General features: G+C 41.6%; 1 protein-coding gene and 1 pseudogene across 1 annotated transcript in view; one reads left to right on the top strand and one right to left on the bottom strand.

Moving 5' to 3' along the window:
• LMNB1 (lamin B1) overlaps positions 1-2,561 on the bottom strand; it is an 82,479-nt gene extending 79,918 nt beyond the window's left edge. Inside the window, exon 1 of the mRNA XM_074204402.1 lies at positions 2,203-2,561. Within this exon, the coding sequence (XP_074060503.1) occupies positions 2,203-2,546 (344 nt within the window). The 5' untranslated portion in view covers positions 2,547-2,561. The remainder of the gene's footprint in view (positions 1-2,202) is intronic.
• Positions 2,562-3,061: 500 nt separating this feature from the next.
• LOC141498950 (dTDP-D-glucose 4,6-dehydratase pseudogene) lies at positions 3,062-14,545 on the top strand (annotated as a pseudogene).
• Positions 14,546-15,235: the final 690 nt, after the last annotated feature.

The raw sequence follows: 15,235 nt of genomic DNA, 5'->3' as shown, positions 1-15,235 counted from the left end.
AATGATGGCAGCAAGAGGTGAAGGAATTGGTAAAGCTGGTTGAGCTTGTAAACTTGGGTCTAAATTGATAGCAATAAGAACTTAAATCGCTTCCAGGACCTGGTCCTCCACCAGAATATATGCCTGTGCTCATACTTGCCCAGTAGCTGTAGGGCACTATAGAGAAAACTAAGCTTGAGGTCAAGGAAAATCCAAGTTCAAATGCAACTTCAGATCCTTTTAGCTGTGTGACCCCAGGAGATTTAACCTATTTTGTCTCAGTCTCCTCAACTGTAAAATGAGAATAATAATAGCCCTACTTCCCAGGGTTGTGGTGAGGATCAAATAAGATATTTGTAAACAAGTCAAATCAAATATTTCTGGGTGGAAAAACACATACCCTATGTAAACAATGAAGGTAGAGTGGGTTCAACAAGCCATAGAAACCAGATGAGCTGAATTGGATAGACACATATTGATACATTTATTTATCAGGAAGAAATCTATTGTGTCTGCATACAACAGTGATACATGCTCAATTATGAACAGGGGGTGGATGTTAGGGTTGCACAGTCTAGCAGCAAAGGGTCCTTTTATTACGTATAAACAGGGGTTAGGGGTTCTTTTATCATTCCACCTCCGGGAAAAAGTAAAGGAAAAAAACAGAAATCAGTAAAGTCCAGTGCCTTAACAGTTCTCCGCCCTCTGTCCTTGGAGATGAGATGATTATTTTTTTTTGTCTCCTTTCAGGGCTACTTCATCTATACCCGGTTCCGGCTATGCTGTGACCAGCTTCATTGATTTTAAAATAGAGATGGCAGTCCTGTCTATCACACAGCAACAGAGTTCCTGTCTTGCAAGCAAAACCATAGGACTAGGGCTTAAGCTATAAACCTACAAGCCCTATCTGGACTTAGAGGGAGGAAGACTCACTCTAAATAACAGAAACGTCCTAAGTGGGAACCATCTGCATATGAAGTCAAGAAAAACGAATGAGTTGACCCTACGTTTTAATTTCTTTCCATGCCTGCAAAGCCTGGATTCCACTGTAGCAAAAAAGCTTAAGATCGGGCAACATTTAATCACCATTATTTTTGCTCCTCTTCTCCAGAATCACCCCTCCCCCTCCAAGCTTTCAAAAGAATCGTTTACCTCACACCTCAAATTTCTGTGGGTCACCTTCTTACTAACCTCTCATCCCCTTAACATCATCACTAGTAAACTGACTATAATGCGAATGCCTTCCTTTAACACTCTAAAAGAGGTTAAGTGCACAGCTCCAGTTAGAAAACACAATGAGAAGACCTTTTTGTCCCCTCTATCTGACAGGAAGATCCACCCACCTCAGGAAGGGAGGGAGGGAGGGAGGGAGAGAGAGGAAGAAAGGGGGGGGAGGGAGGAAGGAAGGAAGGAAGGAAGGAAGGAAGGAAGGAAGGAAGGAAGGAAGGAAGGAAGGAAGGAAGGAGGAAAGAAAGGAGAGAGGGAGGAAGGAAGGAGGGAAGGAGGAAAGAAAGGCGAGAGGGAGGAAGGAAGGAAGGAGGGAAGGAGGGAGGAGGGAAAGAAGGAAGAAAGGAAGGAAGGGAGGAGGGAGAGAGGGAGGCAGAACGTAAAGAAGGAAGGAAAAGGAAAGAGGGAAAGAAAAGGCAGAAAGGAGGAAACTGCCCACCCCCTTTGCACAGAATGGCTGCAAATCTACAGCCTCGACTCGCTTCAGATCCCCAAAGCCTTAGAGGCCTCAGGGCTCCGGATCCGTGCCTGGCCCCGAGCCCCGGGCTGTCCCCGGACCCAGGCCCCCGGCTGGCCCGGCTGGCCCGGCTCCCCCGACTCCCCCGGCTCCCCGGGCTGGCCCGGCTGGCCCGGCTGGCCCGGCTGGCCCGGCTGGCCCGGCTCCCCCGACTCCCCCGGCTCCCCCGGCTGGCCCGGCTCCCCCGGCTGGCCCGGCTGGCCCGGCTGGCCCGGCTCCCCCGACTCCCCCGGCTGGCCCGGCTGGCCCGGCTGGCCCGGCTGGCCCGGCTCCCCCGGCTCCCCCGGCTCCCCCGACTCCCCCGACTCCCCCGGCTGGCCCGGCTCCCCCCGGCTGGCCCGGCTCCCCCGGCTGGCCCGGCTGGCCCGGCTGGCCCGGCTGGCCCGGCTCCCCCGGCTCCCCCGACTCCCCCGGCTGGCCCGGCTGGCCCGGCTGGCCCGGCTGGCCCGGCTCCCCCGGCGCGCGGGGACCAGACTCACGTGAGCAGCAGGTCCTCGTGCTCCGCCTTCAACTTGCCCAGCTCGATCTGCAGCCGGGCCCGCTCGCAGGCCGTGTCGTCCAGGGCCCGGCGGGCGTCCGCTAGCTCGGCTTCGTAGAGCGCCTTGAGCCCCGCGAGCTCGCGGTCGCGCTCGCTCAGCTGCAGCTGCAGCACGCTCTTCTCCAGCTCCAGGCTCCGCACCTTGTCGATGTACACAGCCAGGCGGTCGTTGAGCTCCCGCAGCTCCTCCTTCTCCCGCAGGCGGGACAGGCGGGTCGGGCTGAGCGGCGTCGCGGGCCCGGCGGCCCGGCCCGCTCTCTGGCCCCCGGGGGTCGACGTCGCCATGTCCCGCGGCGCTCCTGGAAGGAAGCGCGGCCGCCCCGGCGGAGAAGGCTGGCTGGAGAGGAGGGAGCAGCGGACGGCGCAGACCGCTAGGCGAGCGGTCCGAGCCCGAGCCGCGGCGGCGGGACGAGGGGGAAGCCGAGCAGATGGCGCACAGGGCTCTGGCGCCGGGCGGCGGCCACAAGCGGCGCTCCCGCACGCACGCCCGGGGCCGGGGAAGACAGAAGGGGCGACGCAGCAGCAGCAACAAAGGGCGGCGGAGAGGAGAGCCTGGGCGAGAAGTAATCACGGCTCTAGATCTTCCTTAAAGACCAGGAGCCTCGAGAGCAGAGAAAGGCAGAAGCGAGCCGACTTGGGGAGCCGCAGCTCGGCGCGTCCCCTCGGGCCAAATGACCGGGGGAGGGGGAGCGAGCCTTCCCTAGGAAAGCCCGGAGAGAAGGGCTGCTGGGGGGGGGGGGGCGGGACCGGCCTTCCCATTGGTTCAGAATCCCCACAGCGGAACGCAGAAGCTCCGCGTGATGTGGAAAGCGCCAATGCCAGCCCTGGACAGACCCGACTCGTCGGTCACCCGGTGCCAAACAACTAAATTCAAAATACGACCCCCGGCTGCTGCTCCAGGGTTTTCAGTTAGTCCAGGCCGTGGGAGTGAGGGAAACCAGGAGAGGACCCGGAGTGAGAGGAAGGGAGGCCCCTGCAAGCGGCTTGGCGCGGCCGAGGCTCGCCCCGCAGACGCCCTCACGCGCGCTCTCCCCCTCGCGCCCCCAAGCCGGAGGCGCTGTCCCCTTCTTCGGATCAGCCGCGTCCCTGCCGCGCCCGGCGTAAACCCGTTCCCACTGCGGGAGGGGCCTCGGCCAGCAAAGCTGGACTCCCGTCTCCGGCCCGACATTAACCTCCCGCAAAAGGTGTGCGGCTCGGAAGTAGCGGCTAGGACACATACTGGGGGGGGGATGCTGATTAGATTTGTGTTGATGCCTCTAAATGGGTTTATTTCATCTTTCTCTTTGCTTTTGTCACTTGGAATATATTAAAAGTTCCCTTTCAGCTGACATGTATCATCACACACATTTAAGCGAAATCTAAACAAATGTAACTGTATGGACAGATGCAAAGTGAAATGAGCAGAACTAGGAGAAAGGATATCCGATAACCTCAGTAAGGTAAAGAAGAGCGAAATCCGATAACCTCTGACTGCGGATGAGTTCAGAAGGCTGGCGATGAAGCCGAATCCTGGATCCTGGGAGAAGAGTGGTGAACTAGAGCTACAAACCAGGGCTGCAAACCAGGGCTACAAACCAGGGTTGCAAACCAGGGCTGCAAACCAGGGCTACAAACCAGGGCTACAAAGCAGGGCTACAAACTAGAGCTATAAAATGTTACTTTTTTTTTTTCTTTTGATGTGGAAGGTGTGTTGGTTTGCTCGGCCTGACAACACAGTGCTTCTGTAGTCAGGTCAAGTTGCTACCAAGCGATGGAGACATAAAAAGGAGAAAAGAGCATCCATTAAAGCATTGACAACACAGAGGAAATAAAATTTGAAGGGCCATAATAGCCATCCTGTTGCTTCCTTATTCAAGTGAATATAATTTTTTTAGATAATTACAGAATTGGGGGTGATAATCAACCCTGATGGATTTGCTCATCCCTTCAGTACAACAACCACGGACAATTTGGAGCTGTCTTCAATGGAGAATACCATCTGTATCCAGAGAAAGAATTATGGACTTTGAACAAAGACCAAAGTCTATTACCATCAAATTAGAAAAAAAAAACCCTTTATCTTATTATGTAGTTTTACTATCTCATACTTTATTTTTCTTCCTTAAGGATATGATTTCTTTGTCATCGCATTCAACTGAGATCCGTGTATGCCATGGAACCAATGTAAACATTAACAGACTGCCTTCTGTGGGGGGTGGGGGGAGGGAAGCAAGAATGGGGGGGTTGTAAAATTCAAAAGAAATAAAATCTTTCTTTAAAAAATTACAGAATATACTTTATTTTTCTTCCTTAAGGATATGACTTTTCTCTCATCACATTCAATTTGGATCAGTGTGTACCATGGAAGCAATGTAGAGAGACTGGCAAGTTGCTTTCTGGGGGGGTGGGGTGGAGGGAGGGGGGTAAGATTGAGGGGAAAAGTGTAAAACTCAAAATACATAAGATATTTAAAAATAATAATAATAATAATAATAATAATAATAATAATAATAATAATAGGGGCGGCTAGGTGGTTAAGTGGATAGAGCACTGGCCCTGGAGTCAGGAGGACCTGAGTCCGAATCCAGCCTCAGACACTAAATAATTACCTAGTTGTGTGGCCTTGGGCAAGCCACTTAACCCCATTGCCTTGCAAAAATCTAAAAATAATAATAATTATTATTACAGAAGTTCAGAGGTTCATATGCAATCCTTTTTGTCCTTTGTATATACAAATGTTGAATGCTAAAATCATAAAGCAAAATAAATAGAATTGTACATCAGAAACTGAGTTTGTTACTTGACACTACAATAATTTACAGTGTGAATCATTCATATATGTTACAGTTTTTTCAAAAATTTTTCCTAGATTCTAGTTTTAAATTCGGAAGCACTTTATTGTCCTATTTTAGTTTGAAAATGTGCATATACAGCACAATTTAAATACAGCAGCTATGGGACTCAGGGAAGTATGCAAAAATGAATTATTTATTTTAAGAAAAGTTTCTTGGGTAGATGTCTCTGTGGATAGAGCCCTGGTCCTGGAGTCAAACCTGAATTCAAATTCAGCCTCAGACATTTAATAATTACCTAGTGGTGTGACCTTGGGCAAGTCAATTAACCCCATTGCCTTGCCAAAAAAAAAAGGAAGGAAGATTTCTTCCCTTTGCAAAAAAAAGGACTTACTGGGCTGGATTTCTTTTTTTTCTTTTTAATTTTTTTATTCATTTAAAAAAAAAGAAAAACATTTCCATGTAGACAGGAGAACATAAGAGAGGATACAATATAAAAAATAAACTTCCGCTTCAAACTGCTTACAGTTTTTTGAAAACTTATATACACACATTGTTTTTCAGCCTAGCCAGCTTTTTTGTGCTTCCAAGTTTTCTTCTCTACTATATACTTTTTTTTTAGATTTTTGCAAGGCAATGGGGTTAAGTGACTTGCCCAAGGTCACACCGCTAGGTAATTATTAAGTGTCTGAAGCTGGATTTGAACTCAGGTACTCCTGACTCCAGGGCCCGTGCTCTATCCACAGCACCACCTAGCTGCTCCTACTATATACTTTTTGTTTTATTTTTATTCCTTCCCTCCCTATTAACCCTAGAAAAAGTTAAAATTAAATGAAAATATATGTATCTATACATATACCTTGATATACATGTGATGCAATTGTTAATGTAATGACAAAAATGTTTAAAACCAAATGCATTATGGACTGCCCTCCCTTAACTGTTCCTGTGTAATGTCAGAATTTCTATAAAGTCTCTGTATTCCTACTCTTAAAATACTCTTGATTAGGTTGAACTGAATCATACCCTAGATCCCCATCCTGACTGGTTCAGGCTGTATCTAGACTTTGATGTTTTTGCCCCTTTCCGTTGAAATTCATGGTATGAAGGGCAAAATAGTCAGAATGAAGTCTTTCCTTGCCCAGATTGCCAATGGCCAAGTCTTGCTTCCTTATATAGTTTTCATTCCCTTCCCCTCCTAAAACTATAAAAACTTTTTTTGTGGATCTATTTAAATGGAAAAATCCACTGGACATCCCCCAGGATGGCAAGTTTACTGCACTGTTATCTAAATTAAAGACTCTTTATAGGGCAGTTAGGTGATGCAGTGGATAGAATACCAACCCTGGAGTCAGAACAACCTGAGTTCAAATGTGACTGCAGACACTTAATAATAGCCTAGCTGTGTGACCTTGGGTGAGTCACTTAACCCATTGCCTTGTTGACACGTATATACATATATATATATATATATATATATATATATATATATATATATATATATATATATATATGCAAGACCACACAATACAAATTTCTATTTGCCATCCCTTTCTCTGGAAATGGATAACATCTTCCTTCATAGGTCCAAGTCTTTCCATATTTTTCTAAACTCTAAACTCATAATTTCTTATCATAAAATAGTGGTCCATCATAATCCTATATCTCAACTTGTTTAGCCATTCCCCAATTGAAAGACAGCTATCATTTTTAGCCCATCTGACATATATATATGATACCGCAAAGTTGTTTTAATTTGCATTTCTCTAATCAATAATTATTTTAAATGTTTTTTTCATATAGTAATATATAGTTTTGATTTCTTCATCAAAAACTGTTTGTTCTAGGGCAGCTAGGTGGCACAGTAGATAGAGCACCAGCCCTGGAGTCAGGAGTACCTGAGTTCAAATCCAGCCTCAGACAATTAATAATTACCTAGCTGTGTGGCCTTGGGCAAGCCACCTCATTGCCTTGCAAAAACTAAAAAAAAAAAAAATCAAAGCCCAACAACTGTTTGTTCATTACTATTAACCATTTATCAATTGGGGAATGGTTTATATTCTTGTAAATCTTTCAAATCTTTATATTTGAGAAATAGGATCTTTCTCTGGGAGTGTCTACGAAAATTTTTTCCTTATTTTTTTTTTGCTTTCTTTCTAATTTTGACTACATTGCTTATATTTTAATATAATATTTTTATATTCATATATTATATGTATCATATATTACATATATCATATAATATATATCAATATAATATATGTAATATAAAATAAATAAAAATTCTCACCTCAGATGTTCTCTATCCCTTGCTTCTTCATATATTATTCCCCTATCCATGAGTCTGATGGGTAATATGTTCCATGTTCTAATTTTCTTGTGAGAGCTCCCTTTATATCTAGGTCATATATATAGATTTTGACTTTATCATGCTACATAGTTTAGGAAATTGGTCTAATCCCAATCTGTGAGGCTACTTTCTAGCTCCAATACTTTTTTCCAAATAATGAATTTTTATCCCCAAAACTTAAATCATTACATTTGTTAAATACAAGGTAAATATAAATCTTTGATCCTTTAAATAGTGTTTCCACTTCATTCTACCTTTCTATTTCCTAACAAATATCAAATAATTTTAATATTTTCTACCTTCTGGTTTAAAATCTGTCACTGCTGAATCTCCTTCCTTTACATTTTTTCCATTAGTTTCTTTGAAATTCTTGATCTTTTATTATTTCAAGTAAATTTTGTTATTATTTTTTCTAACTCAATAAAATATATATTTTTTTATTTTTGCAAGGCAATGGGGTTAAGTGACTTGGCCAAGGTCAAATAGCTAGCTAATTATTATTACGTTTCTGAGGTCAGATTAGAACTCATATCCTCCTGATTCTAGGGCCTGTGTTCTATCCACTTCACACCTAGCCACCCTAAAATAGTTTTTTTAGTAATTTAATTGTGATAGCATTGAACACATAGATTAGGTGGGTAAAATTATCATTATTATTATTATGACTTTGCTTAAGCATGATGATTATTTTTTCCCCAATTGTTAAATCTGACTTTATTTGTAGAAAGAATATTTTATAATTTTATATATAGATACATATATGATTATATAATATTTAATAGAAAAAAGTATTATATAATTTTATAATTATGTTCTGTAGTTTCTTGATCTGTTTTGGCAGGTATACTCTCAGATATTTTATTTGTCTACAGTTATAAATTGTCTAAAACAATATTAAATAATATTCCTTGTTTATTTCTTTAAAGCAAATTTTAGCTTTAACTTTGTCAGAGATCATGCTTTCTACTCCTGCTTTTTTTTACATCATTTGAAGCATAATAATTCTACTCCAGCCCTTTATTTTAATTATATATCTATCTCTCCTTTTTCTTGGATTTCTTGTAAGCAACATATTGTCAAATTCAGATGTTCAATCTATTTTTCTAATTTTCATTTTATGGGTAAATTAATCACATTCACATTCAAAGTTACAATTGCTAGTTGTGTTTTTCCCTCCATTCTATCTTTCCTCATTCATTTTCTGGTTCTATTTACCCTCTCTCTCTCTCCTAACTCAACTAATTCACTACCTTTCTTCCTATTCCTTAATTAATTTACTCAATCCTTAAAGAGTCCCTTCCTTATCCTCTCCCTCCCCCAATCTAATTCTTAATGTTTAGTTGTTGTTTGTCCTTCCTTCTTGAAGAAGACCATAACATCAGGGAAGTGATGCCAAGACTTGCAAAAAAGTTGGATTTAAGAGAGGTGGTGTTGTGCAAAGTCACCAGCTTCACTTTCTCCTCTGGAGCCACCTAGGTCAGAGGTCAGATATGAATGAAGACAACTGGGGATGACCCTGAATGCAGTATTTTAACCTTGTCTTTTTAAAGCTAGGTCTTTTCCCAGGTCATAGTTTGACTGAGACAGTGATCATTCAGTCATTAAAGTTGGGTAAGAGAGAAATGAGGCAAAGAGGCCAAAAATGACCATTTCCAAAAAATAAAAAGGCAAAAAAAATGTTTTTAATTGTTGGAAGGGTAAGTCCCTCAGGGTTTCTCAGTGATTTAGGCAAGCTAGAAAGAAAAGAAGCAAGGAATCTTTTTTTTCAAAGTCTTAAAAAAAAAACCAATCTAGGAAGGAAAGACCTTCAGGGTTTCTGACCAATAAAGAAAGAATTGCCACCTGAATTCACTATGAACTAATTAGGATCCAAATGATGGTCAAGTGGGCTTAGCCTGCAAACCCATCTGAAAGTATCTCCCTTATCCCATCCCTTCACCCTCTTAGATTTTTATACCCTTCTACATGTATATATTGTTCCCTCTTCCACTCATTTTTTTTAGGTTAGGCAATGGGGATAAGTAACTTGCTCAAAGTCACACTGCTACCAAGTATCAAGTATCTGAGGCTGACTTTAAACTTGGCTCCTCCTGACTCCAGGGCTATTGCTCTCTCCACTGTGCCACCTAGTTATGCCTTATCTTCTACCCATTTCTGATGAGAAAAAAAGGTTTGTCAAGATATTTGAAGATACCTTGTTTCCCAGAACTGAGGTCCAGCAAGCAGGCTGTTCCCTGAGCTTGGCAGAACAGAAATCCTTTCTGCTCTCCATGATCTCACTCTTTGGCTTTCACCAGCACCAGTTGTTCACTGAGGGATTTATGATTTTCATACTAATCAATAACTGTTTAGATTTATTGGAGCTCCCCCTATTTCCCAGGGACTTTGAGAGCCAGAAGTAGCCAATGCACTTCAACCTAAATCCATCCATCAAAATCTCCTGACAATTCCTAAATTCCTGTGCTTGTATGATTGAACCAGATACTACACTTTGGCTCCCACCACACTATTCTGGTTCTGTACTCCACTGAGTGATCACAAAACTCAACAACCTTTGAGATTTGAAAGACTGGGGGGGGGGGGAGAGTCAAGATGGCTGCAGGAGAGGAGTCTTTCCCAGGAGCTCTCTCCAAAATATTCCAAAAACCTTAAAATTATGACTCTAACTAAATTTTCAAAAGACAGAACCCAAAGAAAGATCCAGTGAGACAATTCTCCAGCCCAAGGTAACCAGGGGATGGAGGGGGCAGCAGCACAGCCAGGAATATTGCTCTGGAATGAAGGAGTTCCATTCTTCTGGGAACAGCCTGCTGGGTACCTGGGTGCCTGGGTCCAGGGAGCACCAGCTCCTGGCAGCAGAAGCAGTTTCCTGACCTGCAACCCAGGAAACACCAAGTATAACTTGAAAGATCAGCAGGGAAACCTCTGCCAGAACAATCTCAAAGCCTAGGCCAGTGTGGCCCTCCTCAGTGTGGCTGCAGCCCTCAGTGTAGCCCTGGTCCCAGGAAATAGAAGCAAGCCCACAGAGCTGACCAGCAGGGAGCTGCCCAGCAGCTGCTCCCTGAGTGCTCAGCCCATGGAAGGTAAAGGGGGGGAGACTGTCGATGTCTTTCCTCTATCCCCAGGACAGGGCTCTGGGGCTTTGTCCATATTCAGACCTTAATCACAGTCTGGGCCCCCATTCTGTCATAGAGCAGGGACCCTCCTCACAGCCCCAGGGCAGAGAGACACTCTTGTGGTCATCCACAAACCAGAGCACAGGCAGGAGAGCAGTCAGAGCCTCTCACAAGACCTTGAAGGAACTGTTTGGTCCTTACAGGGGTGTTCTAATAATACTCAAAAGCTTGAAAAGCACCCCAAAACCATGACACAGGCTGGGGAAATGAGTAAACAGAAAAAAAAGGGAACCTGACCATAGATAATTATTTTGGTCCCATGGAAGACCAAAACACACACTCTGAAGATGACAAAGTCCAAGCTTCTGCATCTAAATACTCCAAGAAATGTAGAATTTGGTCTTAGACTATTTCAGAGCTCAAAAAATATTTTGAAAATCAAGGGAGGCAGAATAAAAATTGGGAAGAGAAATGAGGGAGATGCAAGAAAAACATGAAAACCAAGTCAGCAGCTTAGTCAAAGAGACTCAAAAAATGCTGAAAAAAATAAAATTAAAAACTAGTTTAGGTCAAATGGAAAAAAAAACAGTTCAAAAAGTTAATGAGAAGAAAAATACCTTAAATAGCAGAATTGGCCAGATGGAAAAGGAGATAAAAAAATTCTCTGAAGAAACAAATCCTTCAAATGTAGAATAGAGCTAAAGGAAGCTGATGACTTTGCAAGGGATCAAGACACAATAAAACATTATCAAAAGAATCAAAAATTGGAAGAAAATGTGAAATATCTCATTAAAAAAAACAATGGATGTGGAAAACAGAACCAGGAGAAACAATTTAAAAATTATTGGACTACCTGAAAGTCATGATTGGGAAAAGAGCCTTGACTTCATTTTTAAAGACTTTCTACAGGAAAATTGTCCTGATATCCTAGAAGCAGAGGATAAAAATAGAAATTGAGAGAATCCACTGATCTCCTACTGAGATCCCCCAAAAAATAATCCCCATGAATATTATGCAGTCAGGATCATACAGGATTTAGCAGCATCCACAATAAGGGTTTGTGGGGCTTGGAATATAATATTCTGGAAAGCAAAAGAGCTTGGAATGCAACTGAGAATCAACTACCCAGCAAAACTAAACATCATCTTCCAGGGGGAAAGATGGACTTGCAATGAAACAGATGAATTTCAAATGTCCTTGTTGAAATGGCCAGATCTGAACAGAAAGTTTGATCTTCAAGTACAGGAAATAGGTGAAGCATAGAGAAAGTGGACAAAAAAGGGTAAAATTATGAGGGACTTAATGATGATGAACTGTGTGTATTCCTGAATGGGAAGATGATACATAATATTCATATGGACTTTCTCATTTATTAGAGCAGTTAGAAGGAGCTTATATAGAAAAGGCACAGGAGGAGCTGAATATGAAGGTATAATATATTTTTATAATGGAGACAATGGGTGAAAAGGAAATGTACTGGGAGAAAGGAAAGGAGAGGAGGAATAGACTAAGATATTTTACATAAAAGAATCAAGAAATAGCTTTTGCAATGGTATGGCAAGGGGAAATTAGGGGGGAATGAAGAAACCTTCATTTTCATTGGAAATGTCTCAGAAAGGAAACAACATATATATATATATATATATATATATAAACTTAATAGAGCATATAAATCTATAAGAAAAAAGAGAAAAGGGATGGAGGAGGGGAAGGGGGATGTAGGGGACAGAGAAGAGGGTAGATCATGGAAGAGGATAGTCAGATAAAACACATGTTCTTTTTTTACTTTTTTGCAAGGTGGTGGGATTGGATGGCCTGTCCTGGACCACAGGGCTCTGGAGGAGAAGATGAGACTGGTGACTTTGCACCATACCTCGTCATTCAAATCCAATTCATATGATTGTCATGGCATCACCTCCCTGATGTCATGGTCTTCTTCAAAAAGGAAGGAAAAATATCATCATCATCCTGACTCTGAAATAAATTGGAAGTAAATGTGAAATACATCATTGAAAAAGCAATGGGTCTGGAAAACAGAACCAGAAGAAACAATTTAAAAATTATTGGGCTACCTGAAAGTCATGATCGGGAAAAGAGCCTTGACTTCATTTTTAAAGAATTTCTACAGGAAAATTGTCCTGATATCCTAGAAGCAGAGGGTAAAATAGAAATTGATTTCTGCCTCTCCTGTCTCTGACCTGCTTTGTTCATCTTCAATCACTCACAGGTTTGAGGTCAATTCTGATAAAGTGATAGGTTCAAGCACCACCAACCCTCCCCAACTTCTTTGTATAAGTTCCTCTTTCCATGCTTTACTTCTTGAGTTAATTGCTACTTTTTAACTTTCCCTACCTAGTTTCATTTTTTAGAATCATCCCTCCTTTCCCAAGTGTTTCTTTCAAACTACCCAAGTACTATTGACAGTCTTAAAGAGTACTGATCATTTTTTTTTCACATAAGAAGTAAATAGTCTGATCTTTTTGAGTCCCTTGTAATTGGTCTTCAATACTTTCCTTGTATTTCTCTTGAATGTTAAATACTGGATTTTCCATTGAATTCTAGTTTAGTTTATTTTTTTTTTTTGCCACAAATACTTGGCAGTCTTTCAGCCTGTTAAATGACTATTTTATTCTTTCATTCAGGATTATACTTAACTGTGTGGGTTGTTCTTGATCACAATTCCAATTCTTTTGCTCTAAGAAATATAGTGTTGGGGCGGCTAGGTAGTGCAGTGGATAAAGCACCGACCCTGGAGTCAAGAGTACCTGGGTTCAAATCCGGTGTCAGACACTTGATAATTACCTAGCTGTGTGGTCTTGGGCAAGCCACTTAACCTCATTTGCCTTGCAAAAACCTTAAAAAAAAAAGAAATATAGTGTTCCAAAATCTACAATCCTTCAAAGTAGAAGCTCCTAAGTCTTGTGTGATCCTGATTGCTCTGTTGAATTTAATTTTTTTCTCTTCTTGGCTTGAAATATTTTCTCCTGGAGCTGAGTCAGAGATATCGGCTGCCGCCGGTGGGTCAGCCTTCGGGCCCCAAGCGGCTTCGCCAAATGGGTCCTGGTCACGGGCGGCGCTGGCTTCATTGCATCACATGTAATAGTCTCTCTGTAGAAGATTATCTAGACTATATGATCATAAATCTTGACAAGCTGGACTACTGTGCAAGCTTGAAGAATCTTGAAACCATTTCTAACAAGCAAAACTATAAATTTATACAAGGTGACATTTGTGAACCTCACTTCATAAAACTGTTTTTTGAAACTGAGAAGATATAGTACTACATTTTGCAGCTCAGACACATGAAGATCTTTCATTTGTCCTTGCCCTGGAGTTTACCTATGTCAACATTTATGGTACCCATGTTTTGGTAAATGCTGCTTATGAAGCGACAGCAGAAAAATTAATTTATGTGATCACTGATGAAGTATATGGTGGTAGCCTTGATAAGGAATTTGATGAATCTTCACGAAAACAACCTACAAATCCTTATGCATCATCCAAAGCAGCTGCAGAATGTTTTGTACAGTCTGGGAACAATATAAATTTCCAGTTGTTATCACAAGAAGCAGTAATGTTTATGGACCACATCAATATCCAGAAAAGGTTATTCCAAAGTTTATATCTTTATTGCAGCACAACAGAAAATGTTGCATTCATGGTTCAGGACTTCAAAAAAGAAATTTCCTTTATGCTGCTGATGTAGTAGAAGCTTTGCTCACTGTCCTAAAGAAAGGGAAACCAGGTGAAATTTATAACATAGGAACCAATTTTGAGATGTCAATTGCACAACTTGCCAAAGAATTGATACAATTGTTCAAAGACACTAGTTCAGAGTCTGAAATGGAAAATTGGGTCGATTATGTTGATGATAGACCTTCCAATGACATGAAATATCCTATGAAATCAGAAAAAATTCATGGTTTAGGATGGAGACCTAAAGTTCCCTGGAAAGAAGGAATAAAGAAAACAATTGAATGGTACAGGGAGAATTTTCACAATTGGAAGAATGCAGAAAAAGCTTTAGGACCCTTTCCTGTGGCATAAACATGTTACAATGAGAAACATTTTGGGAGAGAAGAGAAACAATAAGAAACATTATTCCTGTGGAATAAACATTTTACAATAATAATCATTATGAGAGAAAAGGAGAAAATTGATCTACCTCATAGATACTTGATATGAATTCAAATTGCCAAATAGAATCTTCTTTCTTTTTGGAAGTAGATTCAGGTGTTTTGCACAAAATCTTAAGGGCAAAATTATGTTATAAATTAATAGGTGTTCTCATTTCTTGGAAGAGTTGCATTATGAGTTGGCTTGATGTAATTTTGTTACACTGTAACCATATTCTCAAAGAGTGATGCAACTTTTCTGCACAAGAGGAAAAACAACAAAGTGAATTAAAATGTGGAGAAGCACAGATGTAGCTACAAGGTAGAGTTCATCCCTAGGTTCAAAACTCCCATCAACTAGAGACCAACTTCATAAGTGATCCATTGATCCAGAAATCAATCATGAGTAGTGAAGGCATCACCTACAGGGCTTGTCCTCTGCTCCTACACAGTGAATATATTACAGCTCTACTTGACCTGCTAGGGATTGTTACAAATTTGAATCTTAAGGTAATATAGAATAAGTTTGTATCCTAATTAAAGCTTGAAATTCCATTAGATGGTTTACCATAAAATGAAAAATACCTGTCTGTATTAAGCAATAAAAGTAGAGTAAGAAGAA

The sequence above is a fragment of the Macrotis lagotis genome, chromosome X (assembly GCF_037893015.1).
Source record: "Macrotis lagotis isolate mMagLag1 chromosome X, bilby.v1.9.chrom.fasta, whole genome shotgun sequence".
In the NCBI taxonomy this organism is placed as follows: domain Eukaryota; kingdom Metazoa; phylum Chordata; class Mammalia; order Peramelemorphia; family Peramelidae; genus Macrotis; species Macrotis lagotis.
The sequence above is the reverse complement of the archived record's forward strand: the minus strand, read 5'-3'. Positions and strand labels throughout refer to the sequence as shown.